At 39.4% G+C, this 17,104-nt stretch overlaps 1 protein-coding gene and 1 long non-coding RNA gene across 4 annotated transcripts in view; one reads left to right on the forward strand and one right to left on the reverse strand.

Moving 5' to 3' along the window:
* The window catches only part of LOC122945112, a 49,851-nt gene extending 40,957 nt beyond the window's left edge, over positions 1-8,894 (forward strand). Inside the window, exon 3 of the long non-coding RNA XR_006391093.1 lies at positions 8,215-8,894. This is a non-coding gene — a long non-coding RNA (uncharacterized LOC122945112). The remainder of the gene's footprint in view (positions 1-8,214) is intronic.
* Positions 1-17,104, reverse strand: part of IQCA1 (IQ motif containing with AAA domain 1) — a 292,578-nt gene that overhangs the window by 8,129 nt on the left and 267,345 nt on the right. For all 3 annotated transcript variants that reach the window (XM_044303985.1, XM_044303984.1, XM_044303987.1), the window contains 3 exons: positions 9,252-9,334; positions 8,922-9,029; positions 2,728-2,927 (listed from right to left, as the gene is read on the reverse strand). In XM_044303985.1, coding sequence (XP_044159920.1) covers positions 2,728-2,927; positions 8,922-9,029; positions 9,252-9,334 — 391 coding nt within the window. The remainder of the gene's footprint in view (positions 1-2,727; positions 2,928-8,921; positions 9,030-9,251; positions 9,335-17,104) is intronic.

Raw genomic sequence — 17,104 nt, forward strand, 5'->3', positions numbered from 1 at the left:
TAACATTTTATCAGACTGTGATGGCAAGTGCAGTATTTTTTGCAATAGGGAGTCGAGAGTGTCAGGGCTGTGAATATGTCATGTAAATTAATTACATTTAAAGGTGTTCTAGAGGAAACAGTGCTTGGAAAGTTGTGATCAATTGTGCAAAACCAGAATCAACCCTTACACACAAGGGATGCACACAAACGTGTTTTTTGTCAGTGTCCGTTGCATTTTTTCTGTGGCCCGTATGCAGAACCATTCATTTCAATGGGGCCACAAAAAACCCAGAAATGACTCTGTGTGTATTCCGTATCCGTATGTCTGCAAGTCCGTTTCACACAAAAATAGAACATGTCTTGCGTTACAATGGATCTTAAAAAAAAATAAAAAAAAAATGGATGTAACACGGACGTTTTTTTTTTGCGCATCCGTGTTTTGTGGACAGCAAAATACATACGATCGTGTGCATGAGCCCTTAATGGTGAATGCACTGCAAAGCACTTTTAGGGTGCCTTTACACGCGGCAGATGTTGTGGCGGAAAATGATGCGACTGAAAATCAGTTCCATTCATTTGAATAGGGCAGAAAGCACATGGATTTCTGTAAGCTCCATTAAGGTGAATGGAACTGATTTTCAGCCACAAAATCTACAGCTTGTGAAGGTATCCTTAGTAATAGATATAGTCAGAGGCGGTGTAGCATTAATCGCTGGCAGAAATCATTAATGCTCATGGCTATCACATTTTATATTAGGTCTTCACAGGTCTGTATTAGTTAGGGTTGGTGATTGATTGCTATGGTTCTGTCAGTGTAGTTTATTTATTTATTTTGCATTATTTGTAATTGTTGTTTTGATGTGTGCATTGTATTATTGTTGTAAATGTGTATTATTGCTTAGTTTATGTGATGTATTGCTGCTGCTGCCACATTACAGTTTTGCTGTTTTAGGGATTAATAAAGTTGATTTTATCTTAATTTAAAGTAAAAAAATTTTTTTATATTTATAGTGTCCAATCCATATCTGACATTAACACCTGAGGTTCTCCCCATTTCCCAGTAAGATATGTGATATGCTGTGTATCATCCACCTCTATGAGCAGGGAGTATTTTTTTTCTGTCAGAAAAATATAGTTTTCCCTCCACCAGCCATAATCCTGTGATGTCACCGCACCCCTGCTTGCGGCTCCTTGCTCTGAGATCCTGCTCCTGGCTGGCAGATAATAAATCAAGAACAGTATTTGCTGATGATGTAGCACACAGCTGTTCTGGGTCTACAACTGGCTAATTAATTATCGGAAAATGTTACAGTTGGCAAAACTGGGCCTTGGATAAATACCTCCTTCACACCCTGGAATCTTCCCTGAAATGATTTCACCATGTCACAGCTCCAGGAACATCAGTACACATACTGTCTAATACTAGCTGCTGACGGACAGTAATGGGCAAATGACTTTACGTCAGATGTTACATCTATGAATGGAGGGGGTATATCCGTTTCTGCTGCTTAAGTTGGGGAATCAATAAGATCACCAAAAAAGATTCATCTTGGCCACTTTTTTTTTGGACCAAAGGAAGTATTTACAGGATCACCTTGGAACGTGATTTTATGTGGATTTCCCTCAAATAACTAATGCCTACAAGCCAGTATTAGTCAGTCTAGACAAGCTGAGGTTGGATTACTTGATTTCCGCTTTGATCTTCTTCAATTCACTTGTGTTTCAGCCCATCACTGGGTAAAAATGTTTATTAAAAAAAAACTACAACTAGCCATACACAGATAGCTGTGGGGAGAGTCAGGAGCTTCACATGTGGCTGGGCCCCAGCAACCAACCCCTTTAAAGAAACGTGCTATAAAAGTCTGTCATTGAGGGACATTTATTAAAGAGTTTATGTCACGATTGTGGTGTAAATTAGTCACAAATTATGGTGTATGACATATGGCCGCCATAAATTGTGACTTTTTAAGCTTCTCCACACTTTTCTGAAGTGTTGAGAAATGTGGTGGAGCTCAGCAGGTGGGGGGGCTCCACATGGCTTGCTGGATTTACTATAACTTTCGTCAGAACGGTATAGCTGAAGTCTGTGCCAGTCTCTGGCTGACACAGACTTAAAGGGGTATTCCTATCTCAGACAATGGGAACATATCGCTAGGATATGCTCTCATTGTCTGAAAGGTGCGGGTCCCACCTCTGGGACCCACACCTATATCGATAAAGAAGCCCCGAAAGTGGTGACTGCCCTCTATTCATTTCTATGGGGCCGCCAAAAATAGCCAAGTGCTGGCTCATATATTTTTCATCAGCCCCATAGAAGTGAATGGAAGTGGTGGCTGCGCAAGCGCAGTGTGCTCCCATTCCTTTCTATGGGGATTCTGAAAATAGATGAGCATGCCCCTTGGCTATTTTCGGTAGGACAATAGGTACAATTGCCGTCTTTCTTTTAAGCTTCGTTTTAGAGATAGGTGTGGGTCCCAGAGGTGGGATCCGCACCTATCAGACAATGAGAGCATATCCTAGCGATATGCCCCCATTGTCTGAGATAGGAATACCCCTTTAAGTTTCTGGCGCAAAAAGGGCAAAGTGGGGCCTAGTTTATTAAGAGGCATCTTCCTCTTAATAAATTAGGCGCATCTCACGCCAGTGCAGGGAGATCAAGACTGACGTATGGGTAAATGGGCCCCTCATTGTGTCTTTTAATTTCATAGGCTTTACACAACGATTATCTCTGTCCTTGTATACTTGCCTTAAGTACCATATGCAGCATCATCTGTAGTCCACTTTTGCCTGGGTACTTCCCAGAAATGTTAGCTGGTGAAAGGTTAAACAGGTTTGCCCCGGTTTCATTGCAGATGGCATTCACTAACATCTTTTTGCCCACTCCAGCTGGTCCTGCCAGAAGAAGGGCTTTCACCTGAGGAGCTTTCTCATGGACTGATTCACAGCCTGTAAAACAGATATGAAAGGTTACAGATCACAGAATCCAATGCAAACTGCACACTGAATAATAAAGTATTTGTTTTTCCAGACCTTGGCGGAGATTTAGTGCCAATTCGCACAGGTGTGTTGCTTCACTTTACAACTTGGATAGCTGGAATGAACAAATATTGTGCACACATATGGAAAATAGTATGATGGAGTTATGACCTGCAACATCTACATCTGGCTTCATTTATAGAAGCTCTCCTTTTTTTTACATATAATGCTAGCACCATTTTACTAGCAGTGACTCAGTTGCATCCATAGATCTTGAACCTTTTCATTATCGGAACCTGGTCATGTAACCTCAAGTCTGACCAGCAGCCCAGATATTGTTCTAATGTGTACAGGAACAGGAACCCAGTCTCTCCTCCATGGCTGACTTCCTGTGAACTACAGGATGACATCATCACCAATCAAATCCCTTCTGGCAGCTCTCAAGTCCCTCCGTACTCTCCATGCGCCTCTGTATATCCCCATTAAAGATCTAATGTAAAGGAGCAGGAGTGCAGATATATAGTAAGTGAGTGTATGCAGTAATTAGCTGCAATTTTATAAACCTCCTGACTTCCACTGCCTGCCTCTACTATCTGTGTGTGCTAACTCTCCAGTGTAATTCTATGATATGTAGCTTCACATTGGTCTCCCTGCCTACTGCATGTAAGATCTGAAAGGGGAGAGAGTGAAGACAGGATAGAGGGCAGACACGCTCAAGCTGCATCATATAGGAAAACATGGAGACCCTTCAGTGTGCAGGGACAGCCGTTCTGTCTTACTGATCTGTCACGGCTGCCATTACACAGAGCAGTGCAGTGTGGTGAGACTCCACTCCCTCTGACTCTGCAAAGTCATGCATGATAGGAAATGTAGGATTCATTAGGAAAAGCATATATGAGGGGAGGAAGGAATCAAGATGGCTGACAACCCACCAATTGCACATCTATAAAACAGGTATACAAAATGCATACACAAGAGCCTCTATCTTATTCTTTAATAATGGCCTAACCTACACTGGAAAAAAAAAACTGGAGTTCTTCTTTAAGTTGTATAATAACCCTACAAGGTTACATATTAAATGACTAAATGGTAATGGACCTTACGAGCAATCATCTTGTATTAAACCTTGACCTCTACTAGACAATCAGTGCTGTATACATGTTCTCATTAACACTGTTCTTATTGAGAAAGTGCTATATCTTTAACAATTTTCTTCCTCGGTACTTAGCAAACAAGGTAATCAACTCCCACAATGTTCGGTCTTCATTTGCATTAGCTTTGTTATGACTGATCATTATGTCGAATCATTAATGAGGCGTGCTATGCAGCCAGGAATGGTACATCTTAGTATAGAACCTTTTATGATGAGCTTCTGCATCACTTCATGTCTCCTGTTAACTGTACTACGTGACAGCAAAGTCACATCTGCCTCTCATTATGTAGATATATCCTTATTCTACATCTGGAATCACAAGCCCTGCTCCATGAGAAAAGATAATATCCATTAAGACCTGACCTGGCCTTCAGTATCCTCCCTACACGTCTTGCACCAAGGGAGTGACTGAAAGCAGGCATGTGTTCACCATGAGGACCATGCCATTACTACTGACTACGATATCATAAGGTTATGACATGGAACATTTTGTAATAAAAATTATATAATTTGTGGTCTTTCATTTAAGGGGTTGTCCAGCCAGGAATTTTCTTATAGAAACCAACTTAGAATGTTCTAAAATAATAAAGAAGTCATACTTACCTTATGTCTACCACTAGTTCTGATGCTTCCTGTGTCCTCTGCCAGTCTCTACTTCCTGCTCAACATGAGACCTCTGCAGCCAATCACTGGCTGTAGCAGCTCAACACTACAGCCCGTGGTCGGCTCACCTCACTGCACAACTGCTCCCTTGGACAAGGCAGAAATGGTATCTTCAACAGTACTTTATGTATAGGGGAAATACAGAGGAACAAGGATGGCTCAGTATGGTGCGGAGGTGTTGTATCTGATAGGGATTTGATAAAGTGATAATGTAATCCTGTAGTTCACAGGAAGTCAGCCACACAGGAGAGACCGACATTTTGTCTACACTGGACAACAGGGTTTAAATTGGTGGTGGTGGGGTGTTGCATGATATTGTTAGGGGTTTATGAAAGGGTTTAAAATGTAAGGATGCAACTGAGTTGAGATGTGACAAATATTACACTGCTCAAATATTGATGGTGAGCTAGCATTTTATGTGCAAATAATAGTTTCTTTAGTGCTTCTTAACTAATTGCAAACAGTTACATCAACCCTAATTTTTTAGTATAAGTCTTAGCATAGACTGGTTATGAGGAAGGAACACTTTGAACTTTTTGAATGTTGTAGTTGAAACCATTGATGTACTTTTCAAAGACTACGTTCCTCCTGAGAACTGGCAAACAGTCTTGCTGCCAGTCATTGTATCGTGCTTGCGTAAATCTGTATGGAAGGCTATTATTAAAAACCATGGTACAATAAAACATGACTGGACATTTGTGAACACAAAGAGCAAGACAGCTGAGAACCAGGAAATATGGCAAACTACAAATATTAAAGCAATTACTCAGTACTGGGATAACAAATAAATTCATAACATTATCCTTCCTCTCCGGGCTGGAATAATATCCTTGGTACTTGTTGCTTTTATGTTTTATATATTTTTTTATAATGCTCATTAAACACTGTGGGGAACATAACTGTAGAAAATACCCATTTTTGAGATAGGAACTACAAACATGCATTGAGAAATTTATTAAGACTGGTATTATGTGAGTCTTAGGGCTCATGCACACGACCACGCCGTGTTTTGCTGTCCGCAAATTGTGGACCCACAAAACACGGTGCCACCTGTCTGTGTTCTGCAATTTGCGGAACGGAATGGGCCACCCATAATAGAAATGCCTGTTTTTGTCAGCAAAACGGACAAGAATAGAACATGCTCTATATTTATTTATTTTTTTGCGGGGCCACATAATGGAGCAACGGAGGCAGACGGCACGAGGAGTGCTGTCCGCATCTTTTGCAGCCACATTGAAGTGAATGGATCTGCATCCGAAGCGCAAAAAATGCGGCTCGGATGTGGACCCAAACAACGTTAGTGTGCATGAGCCCTTAATCAGATGAGACATCACAAATGGGATTCAGTCAGGGGAATCGTCTGTCAGCTTCTGTGACATCACAAGTGCTAAGGTAAAATACTGTGATATTACAAGTGTGCTAAAAATGCTGTGACATCACAAGTGTGCTAAAGTAAGATAAAAAGCTGTGACATCACAGGTGTAATAAACTGTGATATTGCATGTGTGCTAAAGTAAAAAGCTGACATCACAAGTACTAAAGAAATATGAAATGGTTTGACATTACAAGTGTGCTAAAGTAAGGTAGAACTCTGTGACATCACAAGCGTACTCAAGTAAGTTAAATGCTGTGACATCATAAGTGTGCTAAAGTAAGATAAAAAGCTGTGATATAACAATTGTGCTAAAGTAAAGTAAGAAAAAGCCTTGATATCGCAAGTGTGCTAATGTAAAAAGCTGTGACATCACAAGTGTACTAACGCAAAAAGCTGTGACATCACAAGTGTGCTAACGTAAAAAGCTGTGACATCACAAGTGTACTAACGTAAAAAGCTGTGACATCACAAGTGTGCTAAAGTAAAAAGCTGTGACATCACAAGTGTACTAAAGTAAAAAGCTGTGACATCATATGTGTACTCAACTAACGTAAAATGCTGTGACATCACAAGTGTATTAGAGTAAAACACTTTGACATCACATGTGTACTAAAGTAAAAAGCTGTGACATCACAACTGTTTCCATCAAGTATACTGTGTGACAACATAAGTGGGTTTCATTTAGGTAAACAGCTGTCGGCTTTTGTGACATCACTGGTGTGTTAATGTAAGGTAACCCTCTGTGACATCACTGGTGTGTTAATGTAAGGTAACCCTCTGTGACATCACTGGTGTGTTAATGTAAGGTAACCCTCTGTGACATCACTGGTGTGTTAATGTAAGGTAACCCTCTGTGACATCACTGGTGTGTTAATGTAAGGTAACCCTCTGTGACATCACTGGTGTGTTAATGTAAGGTAACCCTCTGTGACATCCACTGGTGTGTTAATGTAAGGTAACCCTCTGTGACATCACTGGTGTGTTAATGTAAGGTAACCCTCTGTGACATCACTGGTGTGTTATTGTAAGGTAACCCTCTGTGACATCACTGGTGTGTTAATGTAAGGTAACCCTCTGTGACATCACTGGTGTGTTAATGTAAGGTAACCCTCTGTGACATCACTGGTGTGTTAATGTAAGGTAACCCTCTGTGACATCACTGGTGTGTTAATGTAAGGTAACCCTCTGTGACATCACTGGTGTGTTAATGTAAGGTAACCCTCTGTGACATCACTGGTGTGTTAATGTAAGGTAACCCTCTGTGACATCACAAGTGTTTTTCTGTAAGGTAAGCTGCTGTGAAATCGCAAATAGGTTTCAGACAGGTAAGATCAGGGGTGAACATAGCATTAGTATATTCAATTATAGAGAAATCACTGACCCATAAGCAGTTCTAACAATGAAACCCTCTGTGGATAGTTATCACCCCATTTTTTTGGGCCTATATTTATAGTTTGGCACAGGGTATGCTAAACACACCACTAAATGGCTTATATCCTACTTTAAAATTGAATCCACAAGGAAAGAAAATCACGCACGGTCCTTGTGGGTTTATGTGGACCATTACACATTCCAATGTGGCCTAGTAAGGGTCTGTAACAGGTCAGAAATATGTCAAAAACACAACTTTATAAAAATGTTTGCCCTTTTTCTGATTTTCTTGAACGATGGAAAACAGCATTGACTGAGACCTTCCTGCGCCATATTTATTACCAGGTTGTGTGTGCTCATTTTCTGAATATGTGCATGCTACATCGGGGTACAGACTGGTGTACAGCTCAGGCGGTGCAAAATTATTGCTTTTCTAAAAATTTTGGAGATCAGATGATGGTCCTCAAGCACACTCAAGCTTCGCTTTAAAGTTCTGCAGAGTGATCTAAACATAATTTTGGGGCCTGGCATTACCTTTATGCCCATCTTTATTACTGCACTGGTGTTGCAACAATTGACTATAAAAACTGATGACATTTCATGGTATTTTACCTTTAAGTTTAAATTTGAAGTTTTAAAAAATAAAATACAATTAGAAAATGTCAACAGGATTATGTTTTTTTTTTTTTTTTCAGGACAGCCTCTATTCATATATGACACTATAAAGAATACAAAATGAATCACTGATTTATTGCTTCCATTGATGCATGGGTGAGAGAGATTGCCCTCTCCAGGTCAATGGGTTGGCTTTCCATCAATAAAGACTGAATAGATGAAGATTCCTAAGGATTGGCCTGGAATAATTGGCTCCACAATACCAAGAAGACAAAAGAAGATCTAGATCCAGAGATTTTCTATTAAGTAAAAAAAAAAACTATGAAATATTTTAACATAAATACTTATACCATGTTCACAATTCAAAATATGTTAGTTGTATTGTTATGTCTTAGACAGTACTGATTTATACTGTGATGGGTTGGGGATGATGCTGCTTACCATTGTAGACTACGGCCCATGACTTCAGTGTCAGACTAGGGTTCCTGAGGCCCACCAGAAGAAACTAGTCCTAAAAGCCAACCCCTGGATCACGGGTCATCAATACAATTTTAAAGGTTTTGAATCCAAGAAAAAGACCTTAATAACAAGAGATTGTCTCCAAAGGCAACCAAATGTTTTTTTTTCTCCTGAACCTTTGATGCCCATTATGGTGATGTATCGTGGACCAACGGAGGATGTTCTGGTACTCTGATGGGCCAATCCAACCCTGAGTGCATTATGTTGATGACCGCAACAGTGCAGCCTAAAATAGTATAAAAATTTCATACAGGTCATTTTTCCTCACCTAATGGTAGGACTCCGTACAGGACGAGAAGCTGTTTGACATCACTAAGAGATGGCATTGGTTCTATGTCAGCTTGGCGCAAAGTAGTGCCTAAATAACTATATTCACCTGAAAGCAAATACAAATGAGCTCAGTTAATGACACTGTATGCTACATAATAACAAAATATCCAGCAACCAATCATGATGGTAGTCAAGGAACAAAACAGTGCCGGAGTCTCCCTTTAGTGAGAATGTTGAGATGGTTTATTAGATAACTGTAGTGATAGAATCAGTGATGCAGTAGACAGTAAGAACACAACGTTTCGCTGGCTGTAAAACTGTAGCTTACCTATAAAATCTGACAGTTTCACAGGCTTTGGTTTGACGAGAAGACGTTCTGTGACCAACTCCTCATACAGAGAGTCAATGGTCCTGTGGACAAAACGATACATTGTAATAAAATGGATATAAATATTTATGGCAATACATCCCAAGTTGAAAAGTACTCCACTGCCCACAGTTAAAGGGGTTGTCCCATGAAAAACCAGCACCAGTATCTGAATACTTTTGTAATTGAATCTAATTAAAAAATTTAGTATAGCCTCTGAGTTATTCAAAAAAGGTGTCTGTATCTATGAATCTAGTGTCACCTGCTTCTTCTCTTTTTCTTATTTCCCTGACCACCTTGCTGAGGTGGACACACATAGTTCAATCCTTCACCTGCATCCTGAGCTGTCATAGGGAAAGAGCAGCAGCAGAAAGGACACACCCTCTGAGCTGGCAGCTTGAAATAGATCTAGCAGGGCAATTGGAGCAATAAATGGGGAGATCTCTGGATCCATGTGAGGTACAGGACTGGTTCTAGCTTTGTTAGAAAGAGATCTTAATGCACTAGATTATGTAGGTCTCTCATTTATTTAATTACTCGTGTGATAACCCCTTTAAGTAAAACTTTCAGTGAGAGAACATCATACCTAACTTCATCATGAGGTGGACTTCTGTTTCAAGTGGAATTTTAAAACAGGTTAACCCACCAAATACATTGAACACCTCCTAGATTGTAAGCTCTTGCTAGCAGGGTACTCATTTCTCGTTTTAATTGTTGACTTGTTTGTTGCGCTGTCATTTATGACTCTGTTTGTACTTTGAACTCACTGAGTGTAAAGCGCTGCTAAATATGTTATATATAATAAAGATTGGTCAAGATAAGAGGTAGTCAAACGCACAAGTCTATGTGATCACCAACCGGGGTGCCCACAGTCGAGTAGTATCACCCCACTACTCAGAATAATATTACAACAATCAATAGAAGACTGGGCACACCACAAGATATTAGGCCACAAGATTTAATTAGTTTAAAACAGTTCAAAACATCAATTAAAACAGTAATTCTAAAAATATTTAGGATAATAAAACAAGAATAGGTAAAAGTGAATATTAGGAACAGGGTCAATCTATAGAAATACACGTTATACAAATAGATCTATCAGTGTACTGAGGATCCGGATAAAAAATGGTGATAAAATCGGCTGACGGTAAGCACGACTTTAAAGGACACTCAGTCACTGGTAGTAAAAAATCTAAAATCCTTAACAGCCGACTAGTGGCGGCACAGTAGTGGGTATCAAGGTAGCTTGATCTCTTTGACCAGGGTAGATGCAAGTCCGTGTTGCCAGCTATCGGCCCTTATGCCACCTTGATAGCGTCTGCTGGATTCCCACAACACAGTAGTCAAGGACAATTCCAAGCAGTTAATAGCAATTGCTGTATATGGATAGAATATACGCAGCAGTCACAGTGATTAGCTCATTTTTCAATGTCCTAAAAGAATATTGGTTTTAGCAACAGTATAACAACCGAAAGGAGATGGATAGAAGATGGCTATGCGTTCCTACCATAGAGAAAGAGGTAATTATTCGTCCATAATCATAGTAAACGGCTTTGTACCTCCTTTATAGCGCCTACAGTGAGAATTTGAATCGTAGCTGCTAGCTGACATACGGCGGCGTCCCGCTATATGTATGTCCCAGCAGTATCCAACTAAAAGTCGCTGAATGTTATATTCGGTAATACCGACCTGAGGTCGGAACGGTCTTACCCGTTTGGAGTGACCCCGACTGCCGTGTTCAGGTGGAGGTTTCCCTTTGCTTCACCAAGGATTCGTTTGCCGTATCGTGGATCAGTGCATACGAGTCCGCCGGTTTGGCTTCGGACCCGATTCAGTCTAGCTTTCCACGCGGTCTTTCAACGGATATTCGGCAGCGGTCTTCCTCTTTGTGTAGTGCACTACTTTTAAAGTGATGGGGGGTCTGACCAGACGCGTTTCGGGGCTAGAGTATCCCCTTCTTCAGTGGTTATCAGACCGCCCCCCCCATGAGGTTAATTTATATGCTATAGAAGTTAAGATTGAGACCCGACATGGGTCATCACACCGGAAGGACTTCCAGTTTTTTTATTTTTTTATTTTTCGAATAAATCTCATTTCATCTCTTTTCATATTTCCAACTGGAAGTGTAGTATTTCCTTCTTTACTTTTTACTTCACCTAGTGGATGTCCATACATTTTTGGATTAATTTAGGATCTTGTCCTTACTGGGAAGCCGTGTTTGATAGTCACTGCAATATATGTGCGCTTTACGGTACTAATTGCCGTCTATGTTTCACAAGATTATTTTCTCACGGTGGAAATATAGCCGCAAGGATTATAGAACATAGATGTAGAGTGCAAAGGAAATATTTAGATTAAAAATTAAAAATGTGTATAATCTGAAGGACTATGGCATAAAATATTAAATACCAAATATTCAATAAAAATATCCAATAAAAATATCCAGATGCTGGTATACAGTTCTTACATACTTGCAATCATATTACATGGGGACATTAATACATAGTAATATAATATATTTCTTAGGGTTGGGATTTTTCATTGGTATATAATAGGAATGCGAGATCTTTCCTCCGGAAAACGTGAATGCCTTGGAGGTCCACTGCCGAGGGGGAAGCCCGCCGAACCAATAAAACAGTTCGGCGGAGGTCGCCCCCGGCAGGAGGCCCCCACTGATCTTATAAAAAGCTGAATAGCTCATACTCCGCATTCAGGCCTCCCGGAATCATGGTCTCCATCTCAAAAATTCTCTGGGTCTCTATCCTGGACATTTTGCTAATGTGATTCCCTCCTCTCCAACTTCTGGGTACCTTATCTATAGCAGCAAATTTTAAACCGATTGGGTTGCTGTTATGAGCAATTTTAAAATGTCTCGACAGTGAGTGGGTTTCTACCCCTTTTTTTATGTTTGCTATATGTTCTGCGACCCGTTTTTTTAGGGTTCTCTTGGTCCTGCCTATATATTGTAACTTGCACGGACACTCTATAATGTAGACCACATTGTCTGAATGACAAGTCAACAATTCCTTTATGCTGTGTCTAAACCCATTAGTGGTTGAGATAACTTCCTTAGTATGTTTATTAAAAAAGGTTGCTTTACAATTGCCACATTGCCCGCATCTTATAAAGCCAGTTAGATTTATCCATTTTTGTATAGATGGTTTTTCTACCTTATCTTCCCTCACCGTTGGTGCTATTTTATTGCCCAGGTTGGGTGCTTTTGTGAAAATTATTAAGGGTTTGGGGGGAATAATTGTCCCCACCACCTTATCTTTTTGAATTATGTCCCAATGTTTATATATGATGTTTTTAACTTTCTTATAGTCGCTGCTGTAAGGTAGGATCATTTTTAACTGGTTTTCCTTTTTATCTTTTTCAACTGTTACCTTTTCCACAAAAAATTCCGCTCTCTCCATGTTCCTCACTTTCGTCAAAGCTGATTCTAAAATTATTTCCGGATATTCTTTGTCTAAAAACTGTTGCTTCATTTTAGCTGCTTCAAGTTCAAATTGTTCCACTGCTGTGCAATTTCTCTTCAACCTGCGGAATTGGCCCTGGGGAATATTTAAAAGCCAACTCGGCAGGTGACAGCTATTAAACAAAATATAGCTGTTGCGTGATGTTGGTTTTGTATATGTGCAGGTTTTGATTGTCCCATTTTCCACATAAATTCTCAGATCTAAAAACTCCAGGTTTTCGCTACTATTGGTGCCTGAAAATTTAAGATTAAAACTGTTGTTGTTAATAGAATTTAAGAAAGTATTGAGCTGCTCGGGTCCTGATTGCCAGATAAAAAACACATCATCTATATATCTCTGCCATAGCACCAGGTCCGTCCCCAGTTTGGGAGCCACTATTTGGTCTTCCCACTCAGCCATAAAAAGATTGGCATAACTAGGGGCGAACCTGGTGCCCATGGCAGTACCCCTGAGTTTGCAAATAAAAAGCACCGTTAAAATAGAAATAGTTATGCATTAAAATAAACTCGATACCTTCAGTTAAAAACTCAATTTGTTGCGTTGTCAATCTATTTTCTTGTGTTAATTGTTTCTTAACTGCTTCCTTTCCCTGTCTATGATCTATAACCGTATATAACGATTGGACATCTAATGTGCCCATTATCCAGTGTTCCTCAAATTTTAGGTTTTCTACTCTTTTTATAATTTGTGTTGTATCTTTTACATACGAAGGTATTTTTTTAACTTTAGTTTGGAGTAAAGAATCAATGTATTGGGAAAGGTTCGCCGTTAATGAGTCAATGCCTGAAACTATGGGACGTCCTGGCGGATTACTTTTGTCCTTGTGTACTTTGGGGATGCAATAAAAAACTGGTATCCTTGGGTGTTTATTTAGGATAAAATCATATTCGTCGTTATTTAAAATTCCGATGTCCTTCCCCTTTATACAAAAATTTTCCAGGTCACTATAAAATTGATCGGTCGGGTCTTTTGTCAATTTTTGATATGTATTACTGTCTGACAGTTGACGTAGACATTCTGTGTTATACTTTTCCACATCTTGAATTACTATTGACCCGCCTTTATCCGCCGGACGTATGACGATATTTTTTTCTTTTTGTAGTGTTTTGAGTGCCGTAATTTCACTATGTGTCAGGTTGTTACGTTTATATTTGGTATTGATTTTAAGCTTTTTAATATCCTTCATTACGCATTCTCTAAAACTCGTCATTTCCTGGCTTAATTCATTACGCGGGTATTTTTTAGATTTATTCTTAAGAGTAGTATGTGTAAAATCATCCTTGTGATTTATGGGGTTAATATCCGTATTTAAAGGGTTTTAAAAAAAATATTTTTTTAAACATAATTTCCTTATGAATTTTTCGATCCCAATAAAGGCTTCAAATTTGTTCAAAGGCTTAGAGGGGGCAAACTTAAGGCCTTTATTCAGTAATAGGTTTTGAGTGTTTAATAATGTGACAGAACTTAGATTTATAATGGCATCATTAGTAACCACAGGTGAATTTATCTCTGATAGTGGTGTCTTTTTTTCTAAGCCCTCTTCTTGTCTTCCTCTCTCTAGTTCGTGGTGTCTTGTCCTGTGCTGATAGTTGTGGTTGTGATTGTGATATTCGTCCTGTGAGGTGTAATTGTGCTTGTGATAATCGTCCTGTTGATTGTGTGTTCTTTTTGTTGCCGGTGTTCTGTATCCTTGTTGTGCATTTTGTATTTTGTTCCTCAAATTGTACTGGTGATCTATGTGAGTGTTTTTTTGTGACATTTGTGTTCTCCCCATTGGTGATTTTTGTCTCGTTCGTGTTCGATGATGTGGCGGAGTCCCAGTCTAAAAAATGATCCCTTTCTTCTAAAATTTCAAACCTATTGTGAGTGGGTATATTAAATGCACCATTTTTCGTTAAATCCCTATCAGTGTTGTAACCCTCATTTCCAGTAATTGTGTGTACATCTCCAACCAGTGTACGTTCAATCTCTCCTTCTCTATTAGTGACTTCTCTTTCATAAGTGGCTCTTTTCCTGTAGTTTAATTTTTTTACTTTTTTATCAATTATTTCCCGTTCTATTTTATCTAAATTAATACACACCTTGGTCTCTATATTTTTAAATTCCTCATTTCTCGGCATTTTATCTATCATTACCTTCATATCGGAAATCTGTTTGGTAGTTTCCTCTAAAATTTCCATACGTCTTTTAATTATCAGTTGTGTAATAGCAACTGATTGTTCGTGCAGAAGGTTCTCCCACTCTTTCATGAATACCATATTGCATAGATCTTGTGCCGGAATTTTATTGATCTTTAAGCCTTGAGGGATTTTGTTCGATCTCTATGCACCTATTTAGTGTTTTGACTTCCCACCTTTGTTTTAGTTGGCGGATTAAGAGTGTTTCCAAATCCTTAAAAACATCATTAATGCAGCATTCTTCACCTATAGAGTCAGAATTGGTGTTGTCAAAAAGGAAATTATCTACTTTTTGTTTTTTTGTTTCTATATGGTCCCAAATATCCATGATGAAACACAAAAACCGTGCAGTTGACTGGGGTGAGAGGCATTCACGTTTTCCGGAGGAAAGATCTCGCATTCCTATTATATACCAATGAAAAATCCCAACCCTAAGAAATATATTATATTACTATGTATTAATGTCCCCATGTAATATGATTGCAAGTATGTAAGAACTGTATACCAGCATCTGGATATTTTTATTGGATATTTTTATTGAATATTTGGTATTTAATATTTTATGCCATAGTCCTTCAGATTATACACATTTTTAATTTTTAATCTAAATATTTCCTTTGCACTCTACATCTATGTTCTATAATCCTTGCGGCTATATTTCCACCGTGAGAAAATAATCTTGTGAAACATAGACGGCAATTAGTACCGTAAAGCGCACATATATTGCAGTGACTATCAAACACGGCTTCCCAGTAAGGACAAGATCCTAAATTAATCCAAAATGTATGGACATCCACTAGGTGAAGTAAAAAGTAAAGAAGGAAATACTACACTTCCAGTTGGAAATATGAAAAGAGATGAAATGAGATTTATTCGAAAAATAAAAAAATAAAAAAACTGGAAGTCCTTCCGGTGTGATGACCCATGTCGGGTCTCAATCTTAACTTCTATAGCATATAAATTAACCTCATGGGGGGGGCGGTCTGATAACCACTGAAGAAGGGGATACTCTAGCCCCGAAACGCGTCTGGTCAGACCCCCCATCACTTTAAAAGTAGTGCACTACACAAAGAGGAAGACCGCTGCCGAATATCCGTTGAAAGACCGCGTGGAAAGCTAGACTGAATCGGGTCCGAAGCCAAACCGGCGGACTCGTATGCACTGATCCACGATACGGCAAACGAATCCTTGGTGAAGCAAAGGGAAACCTTCACCTGAACACGGCAGTCGGGGTCTCTCCAAACGGGTAAGACCGTTCCGACCTCAGGTCGGTATTACCGAATATAACATTCAGCGACTTTTAGTTGGATACTGCTGGGACATACATATAGCGGGACGCCGCCGTATGTCAGCTAGCAGCTACGATTCAAATTCTCACTGCAGGCACTATAAATGAGGTACAAAGCCGTTTACTATGATTATGGACGAATAATTACCTCTTTCTCTATGGTAGGAACGCATAGCCATCTTCTATCCATCCCCTTTCGGTTGTTATACTGTTGCTAAAACCAATATTATTTTAGGACATTGAAAAATGAGCTAATCACACTGCTGCGCATATTCTATCCATATACAGCAATTGCTATTAACTGCTTGGAATTGTCCTTGACTACTGTGTTGTGGGAATCCAGCAGACGCTATCAAGGTGGCATAAGGGCCGATAGCTGGCAACACGGACTTGCATCTACCCTGGTCAAAGAGATCAAGCTACCTTGATACCCACTACTGTGCCGCCACTGGTCGGTTGTTAAGGATTTTTGATTTTTTACTACCAGTGACTGAGTGTCCTTTAAAGTCGTGCTTACCGTCAGCCGATTTTATCACCATTTTTATCCGGATCCTCAGTACACTGATAGATCTATTTGTATAACGTGTATTTTATAGATTGACCCTGTTCCTAATATTTACTTTTACCTATTCTTGTTTTATTATCCTAAATATTTTTAGAATTACTGTTTTTATTGATGTTTTGAACTGTTTTAAACTAATTAAATCTTGTGGCCTAATATCTTGTGGTGTGCCCAGTCTTCTATTGATTGTTGTAATATTATTCTGAGTAGTGGGGTGATACTACTCGACTGTGGGCACCCCGGTTGGTGATCACATAGACTTGTGCGTTTGACTACCTCTTATCTTGACTGACATTTTCTCACCCCAG

The sequence above is a fragment of the Bufo gargarizans genome, chromosome 8 (assembly GCF_014858855.1).
Source record: "Bufo gargarizans isolate SCDJY-AF-19 chromosome 8, ASM1485885v1, whole genome shotgun sequence".
In the NCBI taxonomy this organism is placed as follows: Eukaryota; Metazoa; Chordata; class Amphibia; order Anura; family Bufonidae; genus Bufo; species Bufo gargarizans.